The following is a 19,214-nucleotide window of genomic DNA, read 5'->3' on the forward strand; positions in this document are numbered from 1 at the left end:
TTCCACAGGGATTTCAAAACTCCCCAACCATATACCATCAGGCTGTCAGACGTGATTTGTGTGACAATATGTTGATGATATTTTGATTGCCTCAACAGATAACGAGGTACATCAAACTGAATTGGCAGCATTGTTGGACTATTTGCATAAAAGAGGACACAAATGTAGCTTTCACAAAGCTCAAATTGCTAAAAAGCAAGTCACCTTTCTGGGTCAAACAATTGGTGCAGGAAATAGATCCATTACACAGGATCGAGCGGCTTCAGTCAAAACCATACCTCCGCCTACTACCATTAAAACACTCTGTTCATTTTTAGGAACAGCAGGTTACTGTAGACCTTGGATTGAATACTATGCCTCAATTGCGTAGCCGCTCTATGACTTGTTGAAAGGCCATGGTAAAGATTTAGATACTGTTTGTATGGAAGAACTTCACCTCAAAGTGTTCAATAATTTGAAGAGAGCACTATGTCAAGCACCAGCATTAGGAATTGCCCAATCTGATAGACCATTTGTGCTTTATGTCCATGAACATTTAAGCTTCATGACTGCATGTCTAATGCAAGATCATGGGGGCAGTTTACGCCCAATTCATTACTATTCTGGTAAACTTCACATAGTCGCTCAAGGTATGGGCCCATGCCTCAGAGCATTACTGGCAGTTCATCTAGCGCTTCAGGCTTCATCAGGAATGGTGTTAGGACAGACTGTAAATGTAAGAATTGGTTAGCAACTCTCACAGCCCCGAACATTGTTTTACAGCGTGCACCAGTCACGAACCCATCCTCATGTATGATGTCTGCAATGACTGAAGTTTTGTTAGATGATGAAGGAGAAATGACACATGATTGTGTTACGCTTACATATACACCTACGAGTAAAGTAAAAGAAACTCCCATAGAGAATTCAGAATTTGAGTTGTTTGTTGACGGTTCAGCTCAAGTCATTGAAGGTAACAGACGAGCAGGTTATGCAGTAACGTCCACCACTGAAGTGGTTGTTCAGGTCGTCTTCCAGATAATTTTTCAGCTCAAGCTGCAGAACTAGTAGCCTTAACAAGAGCATGCACGCTAGCTTCAGGATCGGTTACAAATATCTACACAGATTCCAGATATGCTTTTGGGGTAATTCATGATTTTGGTGTCATTTGGCAAACCAGACAGTTTCTAACTTCTGCTGGATCCCCCATTAAGCATGCTGAATTAGTGAAAGATCTAATATTTTCCATGAAACTCCCAAAGAAATTAGCAGTGATCAAAGTGAAAGCACATCTCACAACTAATACTACAGAAGCTAAAGGTAATACTCTTGTTGATGTAGCGGCTAAACAGGCTTGTTTCTATGCAACTGTACAAGTGTGTTCAGGTAGTACAATTCTGCCTCCTGAATCAATAATTGATCTGTACAAAGACGTTCCTCTGTACAAAGTGTTGTGTGTTACAATCTTAAATCAGAATATATGTGTGTGACAAATTTTAAACAATGTATGCCTGCTAACAAATGATGAATGATGTGTGTAACTTACTTGAAAAATATGTTAAAACCAGAAACGCTAAAAGGATAAGTGAATGTGAAGATGTGATAAACTGCAGCTGCATTTCTGACACAGGAAATCCTTTACGCAGGGGAGCCTAGAAACAGCTTACACACTGTAAATTCTTTAAGCAAGGATCTGATAAGAGAGAACCAATAGGAGGCAAAACCAGTAACCCCACTGCGGCAAAAAAAAAAAACGAACCAACCAAATGATTGGAGCTTATCTCTTAGAATATTGGAGATGCCCCGTCGGCAAAAATAAGCCAATCAAAAGATTAAAAAACTGAGAACAAAGGAATACATCCTGGGTCAGAAAGGTAGAAAAGAAGGGAACACTGGAGAAACGGGGTCTTTTTGAGCGGAGCTTACGGGTGAAGCAGACTAGATCCCCAGCTGGCTGAATGATTTTTGTACTTATTCTTTCTTGTTAATAAATAACATTTTTACTTTGAAAACTTGACTTCGTCTCCTCAAAAAAGAACACGACAGAATTTGGTGACCACGACGTGATGGAGCGATTGAAAACGACACCAGGAGGCGGTGGCTGATTGATACCCATACGTGGGCCCATTTAAAAAGGTGACCAGAGCCTGTTAAATCAAAATCTGCACAGTTTAGATAGTATTTTATTTAGGTGTGGGTGTCAACCAACGCCGCCCCCTGTAAGTAACTACATTTAAACATTTTTTATTGAGAATACAGTAAATTAATGATCGTTACATTATATCTATAAGAATGCAAATTGTTACATATGAAGGAATAAGTACATGAAATTATTTGTATGAATGCTATGTGTTGTGTGATATGTTTTTGAAGACCTCTGGGAGGCCCAGTTTTACTGGAATGAATTAATAGGGAAATAAGACCTCTGGGAGGCCTGCTCTAAGGAGCAGAATGGTTAGAATCAATTTGTATGAATGCAAAGTGTTGTGTGATATGTCTTAGAAGACCTCTGGGAGGCCAGTTTTTACTGCAATAAAAGTAAGTGTAATTATAAGACCTGGGAGGCCTGCCTTAAGGGCAGAGTAGTTCATGGAGACAAAGACCTGGGAGGCCTGTTTGGAACAGTGGAGCCAGGACCGGATTACGGGTGGAGTGTCTGACGAGTGCCACTTAGTCCTGGGACGCTGAGTTTCCGTCTCCTTGAACGGGACTAAATTGATTAAATTGGTAGGGGGGTAATTCTATAATTTAGGGTTCACTGCATGTCCACTGATGTTAAATATATTTATACAATCAAATTTCTTCAAACAAATTGCATTTTATGTGTAAATTTGCTTAATGAAATAACATCACACAGACAATATGTGCAATATATTCTTCATTTTGCTTAAAATGTGCCATTATGGCCCTAAATGTACTGTTTTGTCCATGTCCGATTTCAATGTGAGAAAGTTGAGGTTCCAAAAACATCCATTAAAATCATTAAAATAAATCAATTATTTTTGCAATCGTTTACAAATGTCTTAATATTAAAGGAAAACAATAGTTTCAAATATAAATTACTAATTTAAATACTTAAAATATATTAATTTATTCGTGTCCACAAAATGTTGGTCAACTATGTTACAAACAAAACCTCCCCCAGCAACTCAAAAATGGTTTGTCCCAAGACCATGTGACCAGCACCATGTGATGTCATTTTCCTCTGTGGAGGCAATTTCAAAAACACCATGGTGAGTCTCCTCTCAGTTTTTTCAATATTTGATGTAGAAAAGAATATTGTCAATGGCCGTATTATTAACCATCAACTATGTTTTGTACATTGTCATGACTAAAAAGTTTTATTTATTATAATGAAATTTTGTGTTGAATTCTTACATTAACCTGCTCTAAAAAATGCTATGTGGTTAGCTAGGCTAGGTCCACCATTTCTGTTATGGGGAAGAAATATGGAAATTGTCAACTAAGTTACGGTCAACTATCTTTCAACTAAGTTACATCAGTGCTCTATGGCATATCATGATCATTAATTGTTTCTATGTTATTTATATGGACTGAACATGTGTATATATATTATGTATGTAGATATATTATTTTACTTTTAGAAATGATACATTTAAATAGGTCTCTGCAGCTGAGAGACAGCGGAGATACAGGGCTCGCCGTGATGCAGATCCTGAAAGAAGGGCAGTATGTTTGGAGAAGCAGAGAGAGGCATGGCACAGGCTCAGGTCACAAGGAAAGGTTAAGACAGTGGCAGATATGAGTGAGAGAGAAAAGAAGAAAGAGGGCCTACTGGAAGAAAGCAAAACAGAATAGCAGAGAGAGAAAGAGCAGGCTTGAGAACGTAATTACACCACCGGACAGTCCAGACAACCATCCACCTCAGAGCAGAAGGTAGATTTCATGAGGCAAGATAGAAACAGGTTTATGCATTTAATGTTCCCAGTTACCCACATGTTTTGTCTGTACATTAATATACAATATACTGGTTGTTTATTTCAGACAGAAGAAGACTGGAAGAATAAAGGCCAAAAGAGGAAACTCAAAATTACATAGAGAAATTCAGAAACTGAGAGACTTGCTTGAAAAGCAAAAAAGAAAATCAGATAAATTTCGCAAGAAACTAAAAAGATACAATAGCACTTCAAAAGAGCATGTGTCAGAATCCCCAGGATCCAAGACTAGGCGACAACTTCAACATGCCTCTGTTTCCTCTGAGATGCGCAGGTCACTGCTTGTGCACAATGCACTCATGGCCAACATGAAAGATGCCTTTTTCACCAACAAGAAAAGGGCACATAGGCGGATAATGTCAGGGCTTGTAACAGGAAGAATCCTGAAAAAGTATGGCTTACAGCATGACATAACTAAAACACTACACCTGTCCAGAAAAAAGAAGAGACTAGCTGATGCTGAAGGGAAAATTAAGTACAGAAGCCTGTGCTATAGATTGCAAGAAAAAGTTCACGAATTTTTGACAAGGGATGAAAACAGCCGTTTGACGGCAGGCAAAGCTCAAACAATCACAAGAGGGAAGAAGAAAAAACAGAAGAGGTTTTTAAATGACACCTTGAGAAACCTCCACAGGAAATTTCTCATTGACCATCCTAATTCCAGCCTTTCCTACTCCTTGTTTTGCCGTCTGCGTCCATTCTGGGTAGTTCATCCAACAATCGCAGACAGAGAAACCTGTCTTTGCAAGGTCCATGAGAATTTTTCATTTCTTGCCGAAAAGCTTCACACGCTTAAATTAATTAAGGGTGTGGACATGGAGGATATGATGACATCCATAAGCTGCAATACAAAATCAAAGGACTGCATGTACAATGTGTGTCCTGATTGCAAAGGGCAGGAGTTTGCTATACTAGCAGAAGGTGACCTGCAGAAACGTGTCGAGATCACTCAGTGGTTGTCTGAAACAGTGGTTAGAGAAAAGAAGAACAATGATGGTGTCAAAGAAATGGTCCCTATGAGAATAACAGCGAAGAAGAAAAAGGAAATAGAGTTAGGAGACATGCTGGAGATGTTGCAAGATCAATTGACCCATTTGAAACGGCACGTATTTAACATCAAAAGTCAATTTTCACATTACCGTGAATTGAGGCTAAATATGTCCAACAACGAATGTTTAATTCACGTGGATTTTTCTGAAAACCTTTCATCTGAAATACAAGCAATGCACTTCAACCAGAAACAAGCTACCCTCCACACAGGAGTTCTTTATGTTGGGGGGACAGCAGAGCACATGTGCTTTGGTACAATTTCTTCATCAAAAGAGAAGGGCCCTCCTGCCATATGGGCACATCTGTCCCCCATTCTCGATGAAGTCAAGGCCTCACATCCTTCTATTGAGGTGGTGCATTTCTTTAGTGATGGCCCTACAACACAATATAGGCAGAAGGGAAATTTCTACCTCTTGACCACAGAGCTGGTGAACCGTGGCTTCAAAAGGGGAACATGGAATTTTTTTGAAGCGAGCCACGGGAAAGGTGCTCCCGATGGAGTGGGAGGCCTCCTGAAACGGACGGCTGACAGGCTTGTAAGCCAGGGGCATGATATCGGATCAGCAGAGGACTTATACAGTGCTTTGGTTGATAGTGGTACTGTACGAGTGTTCTACATCTCTCAAAATCTTGTGAATGAATTCCTCAAGAAGATGCCAAGTTCTCTGCCAGCAGTGCCTTCAACCATGAGAATACATCAGGTGGTCACAGGGTCCTTGGGAAAGCTTCTCTATCGAGATGTAAGTTGCCCTTATACCACCAGGCAAATGTTTGAGTGCCAGTGTGAAGACACACATGCCTTCAGCTTTGAGGTTCAGCCATCAACCCCTGCACTGCCTCTAGTACACTCAAACAAGGACAATGAAATTCTGTGGAGTCCTCATTTGATTGGACAGTGGTGTGTTGTGACCTATGAGGAGACAATTTACCCTGGCACCATTCAGGAAATCACAGAGACTCATGTGCAGGTGAAGTGCATGAGTAAAGTTGGACGTGCGGTGAACCGCTTTTTCTGCCCCCTGAGAGATGATGTGCTCTGGTACTTGTTTGAAGATGTTTTGCGAATTATTCCTCCTCCAAAGCCAGTAAATTCCCGCCATGTTGAAATTGACCAAGATATCTGGTCAAATTTGTCAAAGATCTAACTTAGTGTTCATTTAGAGGCATTCTCTCTGAAATTATATGTTTTGTGTGCAGTGTTTCACCGTTGCATACTGAATGCAAAAAATATGTTTGAATAGCATTGTTTTTTAAAGGCTCTGTTGCATCAGCCTACTGTTCTGTTGAAGAGTTTTAAGAGTGTTTTTTTGTATTGTTAAATTACTTGAATTGAGCTGAGAAATGAATTACCAAGAGTATGTGTTGCATTTTATCAGTGCATTCTGAATGCATAAAAAAACTTCAAAAGGATTTGTTTGGGATTATATAATTACTATTACTATGAGCAATCCCTGTTCTGTCAAATATTGACTAGTTAGTGTTGACTTGGAGGTTCTCCATGAAATTATATGTAGCTGTTTGGATTTTTGTCACTGCATTCTGAATGCATAATTGAGAAGTTCAATTCACTAAGTTCATTCCATAAGAATTAGCTTTTATTGATTGATTGAATATTGATTGTGGCTTTGTGGGGACATTTTAAAGCTATTTCCTGATCACTCTATATTCAATTTCCCATGAATTTATGTGTGTAGTGTTTGATCATTTCAGATTTTTTAATGCATAAAGGATGATTTTACGTCACAGGTCTTTGTGAATTGAACGTTTTGTTAATGTGCATTTCAATGTACTGTTTAATAATTCTACATTTAAAATAAAAGAGGTTTTCACCAAAAGCAACTTTGCTAATTCAATTCTGTCTCATGAATAAAATGTTGTCCATGGTTAACAATATGTCCAGTCAACTAGGTTACTTGTGTCAACCGTGTGATTTTCATTGTCAACTAGGTTACACTTAGATTTTTAAAGTTAAAATGGCCAATATTGATGTTTCTGACATTTTTAAGCATTCTACTTATTTGCATAGGTTGGAGTTTACTATAACATCTTTTTTAATTATCAAAAATAACTTTAATGGAGATTTGTGATGAAAAACATCCTTGTCCATAAGGACAGTTATAAATGCATTGCATGTTCATCTTTAAAAAAAGGTTAATTATGAAAATCATTTTAAATAAATGTATGTGTGGCAGAAATAGACTCAAGAGCCTTCTAAATTGCATTTAATTTCAAGTGCAAGAATGAATTGAATGGTTTGTATATATAACCCTGTTTGTCCGTAACATAGTTGACAAAATCTGAAGTAAAAACATGTTTTTAATTAAAAAAAATTTAAAAACAGTTAATATTTAAGCTCTGCAGATAACAGATATGTAACACTGAATTAATATACTATTTTGAGACACTTAATGTTCCACTGAGAAAGGACAGTGCTCTTGTGCTTTTTTGCTGACATGAAATGTACCCTAAATTAGAGAATGACCCAGGGACATTGTGTTTTGTTTTTGCAGTTGAAGAGTGAGTGGAACGCTCACTAAGCAGTGTGTTTTAAACTTGGGGTGTCTCTGTCACAATAAATCTCGAGAGCGGTAACCTAACGGTGTAAACAAACTCAAGGGTTGCGACAGATTGAGTCAGTTGCTAGGGTGTACTCCATACAAACTGGAGTACACCCTAGCATCTTGGATCAGACATTCTGATCCAAGATGGCGGCGCGGTAGCACGCAGCGGCCACTCCGGATCCACAATGGTGCTATTTTTGTTAAAAAAGCCTGACTTTTGCAGCACATGGACATCGGAGCAACCGGTGTTAGTGTCTACCATCGCCAGACACTACTAAAATATAAGACTCATGCAAAAACCAAGCTGCATGATGACCTGCAGGAGGCACTACGCGTACTGGGCTTGCTGCGGAGACCAGGCCTCCAGTCCTCGGCGTCGCCTGATGCCGGTGGCCGGGGGAGAGTACGTCGTAAGCGGTGTGCGAGAAAGCGGAAGCGCAGCAAGAGGGCGGGGGTTCATGCTAGGCTAAAAACAAACCCTAGCCGGCCGGCTCTCCCGTCTATCCTGCTCTCAAATGTTTGCTCCCTGGACAATAAACTGGACTATATCCGACTCCAGCAGGCTACACAGCGTGAGTTTAGAGATTGCTGCGTCTTTGTTTTCACGGAGACGTGGCTCAGCGACAGAGTTCCGGATGCCGCCATTCAGCTAGACGGGCTCACCTCGTTTCGTGCCGACAGAAATACAGCTCTCTGCGGTAAGACTCGCGGTGGTGGCTTGTGTGTTTACATCAACACGGAATGGTGCAAGAACTCTATGCTAGTCTCTAGTTACTGTTCATCGCTGTTGGAGCTTGTGACTGTTAGATGCAGACCTTTTTATCTACCACGGGAATTCACCACTGTTTACATAACCGGAGTTTACATTCCCCCCAGCGCTAACAAGTCAAGTGGTTTTTATTGTCGTTTCAACCATATACAGTTAGTACAGTACACAGCAAAACGAGACAACGTTCCTCCAGGACCATGGTGCTACATAAAAACAACAAAGGACCAACACAGGACCACATGAGACAACACAACGAAATAAAATACCTATATATAAAAAAAAAAAAAAACCTACATATACCTATATAAAGTGCACGTGCAAACATGTGCAAAAAGTACAGGACAGTACAACAAATTTCTGACAATGAACAGGACAATAGACAGTGCAGCGCCGACCAGTACTCAGTAGTGCAAAAAGATGACAGTTTCTAAAAATGTAAACGTAACATGCTATGAGATAATGTTCTATGCACATAGCAGTTATTGAGGTAGCAGACAGTTATAAAGTGACAGTAATTAAAGTGCAACTCAGGACACGTGTGTGTCAAACCAGTCTCTGAGTAATGAGGAGCAATAACGCTAAGGAAGCGCTCTGTGAACTGTATGGGGCTATGAGCGAACTGCAGAACGCTCACCCCGACGGACTGTTTATTGTCGCCGGAGATTTCAACCATGCGAATCTCAAGACAGTGCTCCCTAAATTCCATCAGTATGTGGACTTTGCAATGAGAGGGGCGAAAGTGCTTGATCTTGTTTACACAAACATCCCAGGCGCGTACCGGGCGGAGCCCCGCCCCCACCTCAGCTACTCAGACCACATCTCTGTTATGTTAATTCCAGCATACAGACCGCTCGTCAGACGCACAAAACCGCTTCAGAAGCAGGTGAAAACCTGGCCGGCAGGAGCCATCTCTGCTCTTGAGGACTGTTTTGAGTGTACTGACTGGCACATGTTCAGGGAGGCTGCAACATATGGCGATTCTACCAACTTGGAGGAATACACAGCATCAGTGACCAGCTACATCAGCAAGTGCATTGATGATGTCACTTTCTCCAAGACATCACCACACGCTCCAACCAGAAGCCATGGATGACTGCGGAGGTGCGCACGCTGCTGAGGTCCCGAGACTCCGCCTTCAGAGCAGGTGATATGGCAGCCCTAAGAACAGCTAGGGCCAAACTGTCACGGGCAATCAGAGAGGCAAAGCGCGCACACGCCCAGAGAATCCACAGTCACTTCCAGGACAGCGGTGACACGCGGCACATGTGACAGGGCATCCAGGCCATCACCAACTACAGGACAACATCAGTTGCCTGTGACAAAGATGCCTCCCTTCCAGATGCGCTGAACGACTTCTACGCTCGGTTTGAAGTGCAGAACGACGTGGTGGCGAGGAAGACCACCCCTCCTCCCAACGACCAGGTGCTCTGTCTTACCACGGCAGATGTGAGGAAAACTCTACGTAGAGTCAACCCACGGAAGGCTACTGGACCAGACAACATTCCTGGCAGAGTGCTCAGAGGATGTGCAGACCAGCTAGCAGATGTTCTTACTGACATCTTCAACATCTCTCTGAGCAGCGCCGTCGTTCCAACGTGCTTCAAGGCCACCACCATCATCCCCATGCCAAAGAAGTCTTCAGTGTCCTGCCTCAATGACTACCGTCCCGTCGCACTTACACCCATCATCATGAAGTGCTTCGAGAGGCTCGTCATGAGGCACATGAAGACCCAGCTGCCCCCCTCACTAGACCCACTACAGTTTGCGTATCGTCCAAACCGTTCAACGGACGATGCCATTGCCACAACCCTCCATCTGGCCCTCACCCACCTAGACAATAAGGACTCATACGTTCGAATGCTGTTCATAGATTTCAGCTCAGCATTCAACACAATCATTCCCCAGCACCTGATTGGAAAGCTGAACCTGCTGGGCCTGGACACCTCCCTCTGCAACTGGATGCTGGACTTCCTGACTGGGAGACCTCAGTCAGTCCGGATCGGGAACAGCATCTTCACCACCACCACACTGAGCACTGGGGCCCCCCAGGGCTGTGTGCTCAGTCCACTGCTGTTCACTCTGCTGACTCACAACTGTGCAGCAATGCACAGCTCGAACCACATCGTCAAGTTCGCAGATGACACGACCGTGGTGGGTCTCATCAGCAAGAACGACGAGTCAGCATACAGAGAGGAGGTGCAGCGGCTGACGAACTGGTGTAGAGCCAACAACCTGTCCCTGAATGTCGACAAAACAAAAGAGATGGTTGTTGACTTTAGGAGAGCACAAGGTGAACACACTCCGCTGAACATCGACGGCTCCTCTGTGGAGATCGTCAAGAGCACCAAATTCCTTGGTGTTCACCTGGCGGAGAACCTCACCTGGTCCCTCAACACCGGCTCTATCACCAAGAAAGCCCAGCAGCGTCTCTACTTTCTTCGAAGGCTGAGGAAAGCACATCTCCCACCCCCATCCTCACTACATTCTATAGAGGGACTATTGAGAGCATCCTGAGCAGCTGCATCACTGCCTGGTTTGGGACTTGCACCGTTTCGGACCGCAAAGCCCTGCAGAGGATAGTGAGGACAGCTGAGAAGATCATTGGGGTCTCTCTTCCCTCCATCAAAGACATTTACAAAAAACACTGTATCCGCAAAGCAACCAGCATTGTGGACGAACCCACACACCCCTCACACAAACTCTTTACCCTCCTGCCGTCTGGCAAGAGGTACCGAAGCATTCGGGCCCTCACGGCCAGACTGTGTAACAGCTTCTTCCCCCAAGTCATCAGACTCCTCAATACTCAGAGACTGGTTTGACACACACACACACACGTGTCCTGAGTTGCACTTTAATTACTGTCACTTTATAACTGTCTGCTACCTCAATAACTGCTATGTGCATAGAACACTATCTCATAGTATGTTACGTTTACATTTTTAAAAACTGTCATCTTTTTGCACTACTGAGTACTGGTCGGCGCTGCACTGTCTATTGTCCTGTTCATTGTCAGTAATTTGTTGTACTCTCCCGTACTTTGCACATGTTTGCACGTGCACTTTATATAGGTATATAGGTATTTTATTTCGTTGTGTTGTCTCATGTGGTCCTGTGTTGGTCCTTTGTTGTTTTTATGTAGCACCATGGTCCTGGAGGAACGTTGTCTCGTTTTGCTGTGTACTGTACTAACTGTATATGGTTGAAACGACAATAAAAACCACTTGACTTGACTTGACTTGACTTGAACTGACCGGCCACAAGTAGTGAACGAAAATGTGTGAGGAATTATAAAAAGATTCTAAGAGAAGAGTGTGGTTGAGGTAAATAATCCCAATTTATGACTGTCCGCTCACTTGTGAGTAGAAGCTTGGCTGCTTAAAGAGGGATTTAAATTGAAACAAACACACGCTTGGAATCTACTGTTTGACGGGGAGGGAATATATAGGTCACTCAAATAGTGTGAATTTGGGGACACCAGATAAAAGTTACCTTCTGGCTTCCCCCATATTATCAGAGGAAGGGACCCTAAATAGCAAGATTTTTATCACAACTGATACTAAAAGAAAAAACCTGCAAACTCCCCGGCTGAATTATGATTTTATAGAAGTTACTAATACTGCAGGAGGATATCAGGAGACAAAGAAGACTGAAAATGATGTGGGCTATTATCTGATTGGTCCTCCTGCGCTCATTACTGCTGGTAATCATTACTGATTTGCCATTTATAATGTGGATAAAAATTTCTCCGAAAAGTTGATTTCAGTCTTATACGATCACTTTATGATTTTCTAAAATGCCATCAATATGGTTCAATACCAGTGTCTAAATTGTTCTGAGGGTCTAAATTTAAATCCAGCAGCTAACCACTGATTTGTTGATTTGAAGAGTAAATATTACAAATGTATGGCAAAGTTATAGAGTTACCTATTGGATTGGTTACTCCCCCAAATTTTCCAGAGAGTACCCTCATTAAAAAAAAAAAAAAAAGTTAGTGGGTGCTACAAAGAGTTGATTGAGTTTCTATTTCTATTACAACTATTTCCATTTGCCATAGTTAATAAATGAAAGTATCATTTTAGATTCATAATAATGATAACTGTTAAATTATGAACATTTGGATAAAAAAATCATGAGAAATTAAAAGAGCAATTATTTCAAAACAAAAGAAAAGAGATATGTTTGAATTTCCATTGTGCCCCTTTACGACTTTATTATGTTTAAACTTTTACTTCCTTTTCTGTTAGTTTAAAAACTTGATTTATATTATTTTATTAGATAGAATGGAAGTTCCTTCACCTGAGAAAGTGTAAGAAATGGAGAAAGTAGTAATAATAAATTATTACTTAATAATAAAAAAGGGATTATAATATATTAATAATAAGATGGGTGTTATAAATGTAAAGCTCTGCTTTAACAGAAGGCAAATATAAAGTTGTATTGATTATATAGAGAATGTCGAAAAAGAAAGGTAAAGCTTCTGTTTTATTAAAGATTTGAAGGATCTGTTGTTTGAATGGACAAAAGAAAGTTGAGAGTAGTTTTTAGTTTTTAAATGGTGTGGGGTGGGAAAGTTTGAAAGCCGTTAATATAATCAATTATTATAAATATCACTTTCTACTGTTGAAGAATAAATTAAATATATTATTGTGAGATTCTAAAATGAAAGAAGAAGAAATGAGATTGGAAACAGTGTGAGGGAGTGGAACGTCCCCTCCCCCCACCACATTCTCAGTCTAAGATTGATGTGTCTGCTTGAAACAGAAACACAAGAGCAGATTTTGAAGGAACATCTCTAAGTTGTTTTATTAGGGCCCAAGCCTTGAAAAGGCGAAGGCCCTATTGTTTTCCATAGGATTATTAGGGCCCAAGCCTTGAAAAGGCGAAGGCCCTATTGTTTTCCATAGGATTATTAGGGCCCAAGCCTTGAAAAGGCGAAGGCCCTATTGTTTTCCATAGGATTATTATTAGGGCCCAAGCCTTGAAAAGGCGAAGGCCCTATTGTTTTCCACAGGATTATTATTAGGGCCCAAGCCTTGAAAAGGCGAAGGCCCTATTGTTTTCCATAGGATTATTATTAGGGCCCAAGCCTTGAAAAGGCGAAGGCCCTATTGTTTTCCATAGGATTATTATTATTATTATTATTAGGGCCCAAGCCTTGAAAAGGCAAAGGCCCTATTGTTTTCCATAGGATTAATATTATTATTTTTCTTACGACTATTCGGGCACTTTTGGGGCTCTTAACGTGTTCTAAAACTCTTGAACTTTGCACATGGGTCAGAACCCGCGGCCATTAGTACTACTTTATTAGTACCACTAATGGCCGGGCTGAAACTGGTACCCGGGCGTGGCAGGGGGGCTCGACAGCGCCCCCTGGAACAGAGTCCGAAAACTTGGTCCATAAATCAAACATGCATGTGAAACTTGGTACACATATAGATGTCATAATTTCATATATCCTTCATACTTTTACCGCAGCCCAACAGGAAATCGTCTATTTAGGGTTGTTTGGAAAACGCATGCAATGGAATTTGAAATACTCCTCCTAGAGAATTCCACCAATCGCCACGAAACTCGGTCAGCATGAAGTCAAGACACTGAGGATGAAAAATTGCCAGCGGATTTTTGATATCTCGAACGATTTGGCCGTGGTGAGGAAACAAATTTATGGCGCGAAAAGAGAAACAGGAAGTGTGTTATAACTTCTGCATACATTAATTGATCTCGATGAAACTTCAGCAGTGTGTTCGCTGTAAGAGGCCGATTACATGGATGTGACTATTGTGAGTCAAAGTTATAGCGCCACCAACTGGCAGAAGGAAGTGTGTCACTTTCAAAATGCTTTGAAATCACCCTCTTATTTTTACCCGATTTACTTAAAACTTTGTGTACAATGTAAACACACGGCAGATGTAGACATGTGAAAGGATTATTGATATCTTAGATACTGTTGCCGTGGCAACGCTTCAAACTTTAATATTCTTTTTTGATGCTTTTGAGACTGTTAGCATACTTGAAATTGCATGAAACTCGACAGACACATCACATTTATTAGCCAGTAGACATGTGCAACGTTTCTGAAACGGGCGTGGTGCAGGGGCTCAGTAGCGCCACCTTTTGACAAAAGTGGGGGGGGGGTTGGTTTTATACTTTGACCTACAGTCACAAAACTCAGTAATTATATTGTTCTCATCGAGCCGGAAAACTTTCTAATTTACAGTCATTAGCTCAGACCACACCCGCTTCGAATGTTATCACTCGATTGAATGGGTGTTATCAGTGGTTATCAGCTCATAGATATAGGCCAGTAGGGGCCTGCTGCGCCTACTGGTAGGCTCAGAAGGCTGTTATTATCCATCCACATGGTTAATCACCAACAAATACAAGAGAAGACTCCAGATCCAATCCCAGAGGAATCCAGCTCGCCGGTAATCGGAAGTCTACTGAATGACGCTGCAACGTTGCAATATTTCGCGCTTGATATTTTCAGGTAAGAACATTTAAATGATAAAACCGCTCATTTAAACTGTAATTAATTAGTCAATAAGGGAAAACAATACATAAAATGTGTTTTAATGTTGCGTGACATGAGTGTTGACATGAGATAAGCGTATTCCGATTATTTTGTAAACGATATATAGTCTAGGGCCTATTACGTTATTAGCCTATCGTTACGTTACTTTCTTTATGTGAGCATTATTGCTAATAAGTATGTTTTTACATAAGAAGCTAATGGGGAAATTTGGTTCCTAGTTAAACGCAAGTAAAAATTACTTTTTCCACACTGTAAGACAGTAATACTTCTAATAGATTGCCAGTATTCGTCTTTATTAATATCTCTTTACCTAACTTTTTTGTCTCCCTTTACAGCATCAATTTTCAGTGGATTGCAAGGACTTCTGTGGTAAGTTTGTTTTATTACTTCCATGCTCTATGTCTTTGTTGAACAATCCAAAATTTGGTTTTGGCCTTTTTAGAGAGAGGGCTCTGCTTATGTTTTAGGTTGAAGATGGCCCAGAGAGGTAAGCCTTGCAGTTGCTAATCTAGAAGCACTAGGCAAGTGTGTCTGAGAACGATGGTATTATCTGCAACACTGTCTTATTTTATTACTGATTTATTACTGACTAGCTTTTTCTTTTTTTTGTTGTTATTCAACAAGAGAGAACTCCCATTAATGGGAATCAAAAGGAAACCCTGAAATCCTTGTTTAAGGATGGAATGACACGAGTTGGGTCAGAATTAATACCAAGAGCTGCATCTGCTACTAGTTTGGACACCAGTGTCATAGAAGTAAGGTTTACTTTAGTGCCACACTAACAAACAACATGTCAAATAAATATATCAGTCTGCTGCACTGCTTGTATAAATGAAGTTTTTTGTTAACATTCAGTTTAATTGGTGTAATATTCTTTCGTTATTTTTTGTTTTTGTTTTTCAGAACTGGATCGGTAATTTCAAAAGATCAGAAATTACAAAAGCTTTGTCTGAACCCCGGCCATCAAAGGCCAAAGTTCACATCAGAGAGCTGTCGCCTTACAATCTTTTTTGTAGGGACATATTCAAAAACAAATGTGAGAGACAAACTTTAATGGCTGCTTTAAATTGTTATACTAAATGGTTTGTTTTTGTACATAGTGGCCCTGTTGACATCAGGGGTTTACAAGGGTCATGAAACAGATTTTCAAGATAGTATTTGGCAAGTACTTCACTCACGCAAGTTGCATTCATCAACGTAAGACTGCTGTGTGTTTTGAAAAGAATCATCAGGTCATCTACTTTACGTTATCTTGTTTTTACAGTTGTTAGAGAAATTTTCACAACCCAAGTAAACCAGTGTGTTGGACAGATTGTCATTGTATGAATGAACACTTTAGAGTCAGCATCTCTTTTTTAAAGTAAAGTTTTCTGTGCATCTATTTTTTCCTCAGGCACAATGAATGATATTAAGGGCAGGTGGGCCACATTGGGGGAAGATGAAAAGCAGAAATACTTTCAAGAGGCAGCAGCACTGAGGGCACATGGGCAGGCACAGGACCTTAACCCTGAGATGAGGGATGCCCGAATTAAAATGCACCTTAAGAAGCTGAAGTTAGAGGTTTGGAAAAAGGCTTCATTTGCCAGGCATTTGTGGTATTATTATAGTATTAGATGGAAGGATGATCGACAGCAATTGTGATGTGAGCAGAACATTGTGACAGACAACTGGATTGTTGATCTGTAGATTTTTTTCATCATTTCAAATGAATTCATCCCAAATAAATATTCCAGCTGGTTGTTGTTTACATGGCTATCAACATCAAATATTCTCACTTTGAAGAAATTGTCAAAGGCTCATACCACCCTCTCAAACTAAATTCCTACTGGTTGGGTTAGTCTATTCACATCAAGGTGGTCAATTAAAGCATTAGTAGTCACAAATGGCTATGAGTCAAATTATTGCATTTGGACTCTATGTAAACAACTCATTTATAGTTAATGTAACCCTGGGTGGTCCCTGACCACTTATTTGCCACGTGTGACAACACTGTTTTCATATATTGCCAAGCCCTGTTATGAGTTGTTTCTTCAGTGTGTGTTGAATGTTTAAAAGTAGGTTTTGTCTATTTTGTGTATAATCAATTATTTACTATTTTTGTGGTTGTCTTCTTTATCTAAATATTGTAAAGGTGTCCAAGCTTGAGGATTTGGGTGTGGAAACAGCCATTTTATCATTTGACCGCCTAAAGTCCACATTAGAGGTCTTTGAACTGAGCAGCAAAGGAGCCACTGATTTCCTTGATTCAACGGAGACAGTCAACAACTTTGCACTGCATTTCAAAGGTATTGGTTATATGAAAATCCACAGAAATGGACTCAGGCCTGTAATAGTGCAAATATACATAATACAGTTTTATGAAATTAATTGTTGTCTGTTGTTACATCTGTAGCCAGCTCCTCACCCGCAACACCCAGTACCAGAGATAATGTCAGTGTTCTGGTAGGAAAAGTGCAAGATCTATTCAACCAAAAATATAGTAAGCATAAGTTCAAATACTTTTAATACCTTCATGATTCCATGGCATTATTATCAAATGAATAAATTATCTAATGTGCCCATCAACCATTAGATTGACAACTTATCAAAATGTCTGTCTGTATCCTGTGTTAAAATGTAAATATAATCGATGCTGCTATCACTGAAGCCACCTAGTTCGCATGACGTAGTTCCCCTCGGAAGTATTTTCACACTCACCGTGTTATGCTTTTCTTTTAATGATTAACATTTAAGATATTTAATGTGAAGGGTATCCTTTTATCTGTCTTAAGGATATCAATTGTTTCTCCTTGGATTCTGAGAAATAAAGTTTATTGTCAGTTTATGCGAGGGAATTCCACTTCTGTTTCAAGTTGTCTGCCGTGGATAGACTACATTTCAATTCAAAGTACTGCCAGTCACTATTATATTATATTTTAGTCACAAATATCAATTATTTAAACATAACCAACCATTTCTTTAAAAAATAAAACACTTTCTTGAGGTGAATACAAAGAAATTAATTGACATGCTTTTAAAAAAGTTTTTTAAATGGCACATGAGTTTTGGTAACATGTACTGAGAAAACATGCATCCATCTTCTGCTTAGAAACTTTGTAATAACTTAAGTTGCCTGAGATTGACCAATACACATTTTGAATAGTTAAATATGTGTAGTATTAGATTCTGTGTTGAAAGAAAGATGCTTAATTTTGAAGCAAGCAAATGTCACCCACTGGGTGGAAGGGCCAATGTATAATGTAGGCTACTCTTGGTTTTGACTACCAACAGGCCTAATAATAGTCTACAAGTAGCCTAAGAGGAGACGACTACCCATCATGTAGACGATGGTCTTATTCATTAATGGTATTTTTTTAACCATCATAACAGCATTAACATAAATACTGTAGAAAGCCTATGTATCTAAGCCATGTGTGTCCCAAACATAAATGCAGTGTGTGTGTGTGTGTGTGTGTGTGTGTGTACCAGATATTTCTCATGTTGTGGGGTTGTATATCTGTTTACAGAGTCAGAAACAAACAAACAAACAAAAAGCTTCATATAGGCTACTCCTATTGAGCCTTCAAAGTGCTCTCTAAAACTACACCAGGGATGGCTTGTGTACGTGAAATGAGAAAATTAAAACTTTGTTGTAGAGCTAAACCAATACATCGTTAGAAATGTCTTGACCTGGAGAGTAACATATGTAAGTATTAAGATTCTACATGGCTCCTGTTTTGAAATACTGACCTTTGAAACATCACCTTGGTGCATGTTTGAAGGCTTATAATTAAGCAATAAAAGGGGCTACCGACATGGGACCAAGTGTTATAGAGAGCTCTTGTCCTTAGTTATCATGTGAATATAGTCAACAATTTGGGACAGTGTCAAGTATGGTTAAAAATAATTTTAACCTATTTAAAAATGTAACAAATATTTTCCTTTAAAATCTGATTACATATATGTGTTTACAATCCCCCTAAACTCCTCACTGTACTCTCAACTCACTATTTACAACCTCCAATTCTAAGAAAAACACTAATGTTTTAAAAACTACAATTCCCTATAGCTACACAATGCAGCTTGATACAAATCAGCACTGCAGATGTAGTTTTTCTGGTTTGCAAAGTAGGGTTGTAAAAAGATATATCTACTAAATATATCAAATATATAGTACAGCCAAACTATTAATTACACTGTATCTAGATGATCTACGTTAAGAAAATGTAAATATGTTGGTTTATTTAAGATATGTTAGCCGAAACAGGAGAAAACGCAAACTCCGCCCACAACACAATGCACTTCCGTGTTTCTCAGAATCGAAGGAGAAATTGTTAAAAGTGTTAACCTTAACATTAACATATCGGATCAAGTTGTGGTTTTTCTGT

General features: G+C 39.9%; 1 protein-coding gene across 1 annotated transcript; it reads left to right on the forward strand.

Annotated features, from left to right (window-relative positions):
• The first annotated feature begins 14,674 nt into the window (after window positions 1-14,674).
• On the forward strand, window positions 14,675-17,352 carry LOC127629722 (uncharacterized). The gene is made up of 7 exons (XM_052106939.1): window positions 14,675-14,802; window positions 15,183-15,216; window positions 15,441-15,602; window positions 15,751-15,883; window positions 16,241-16,407; window positions 16,979-17,132; window positions 17,240-17,352. The coding sequence occupies exons 1-7, from the start codon at window positions 14,675-14,677 to the stop codon at window positions 17,350-17,352; spliced, it is 891 nt and encodes a 296-aa protein (XP_051962899.1).
• Window positions 17,353-19,214: the final 1,862 nt, after the last annotated feature.

Source organism: Xyrauchen texanus, chromosome 36 (genome assembly GCF_025860055.1).
Source record: "Xyrauchen texanus isolate HMW12.3.18 chromosome 36, RBS_HiC_50CHRs, whole genome shotgun sequence".
Lineage (NCBI taxonomy): Eukaryota > Metazoa > Chordata > Actinopteri > Cypriniformes > Catostomidae > Xyrauchen > Xyrauchen texanus.

What these genes read in the sequence shown, in the direction of transcription:
- LOC127629722 (XM_052106939.1), top strand. Translation starts at nt 14,675, where the DNA reads ATGGTTAATCACCAACAAATACAAGAGAAGACTCCAGATCCAATCCCA. An exon ending in TGGACACCAGTGTCATAGAA is followed by an intron (nt 15,603 to 15,750) that starts GTAAGGTTTACT and finishes TTTGTTTTTCAG; the next exon opens with AACTGGATCGGTAATTTCAA. An exon ending in GGACATATTCAAAAACAAAT is followed by an intron (nt 15,884 to 16,240) that starts GTGAGAGACAAA and finishes TTTTTTCCTCAG; the next exon opens with GCACAATGAATGATATTAAG.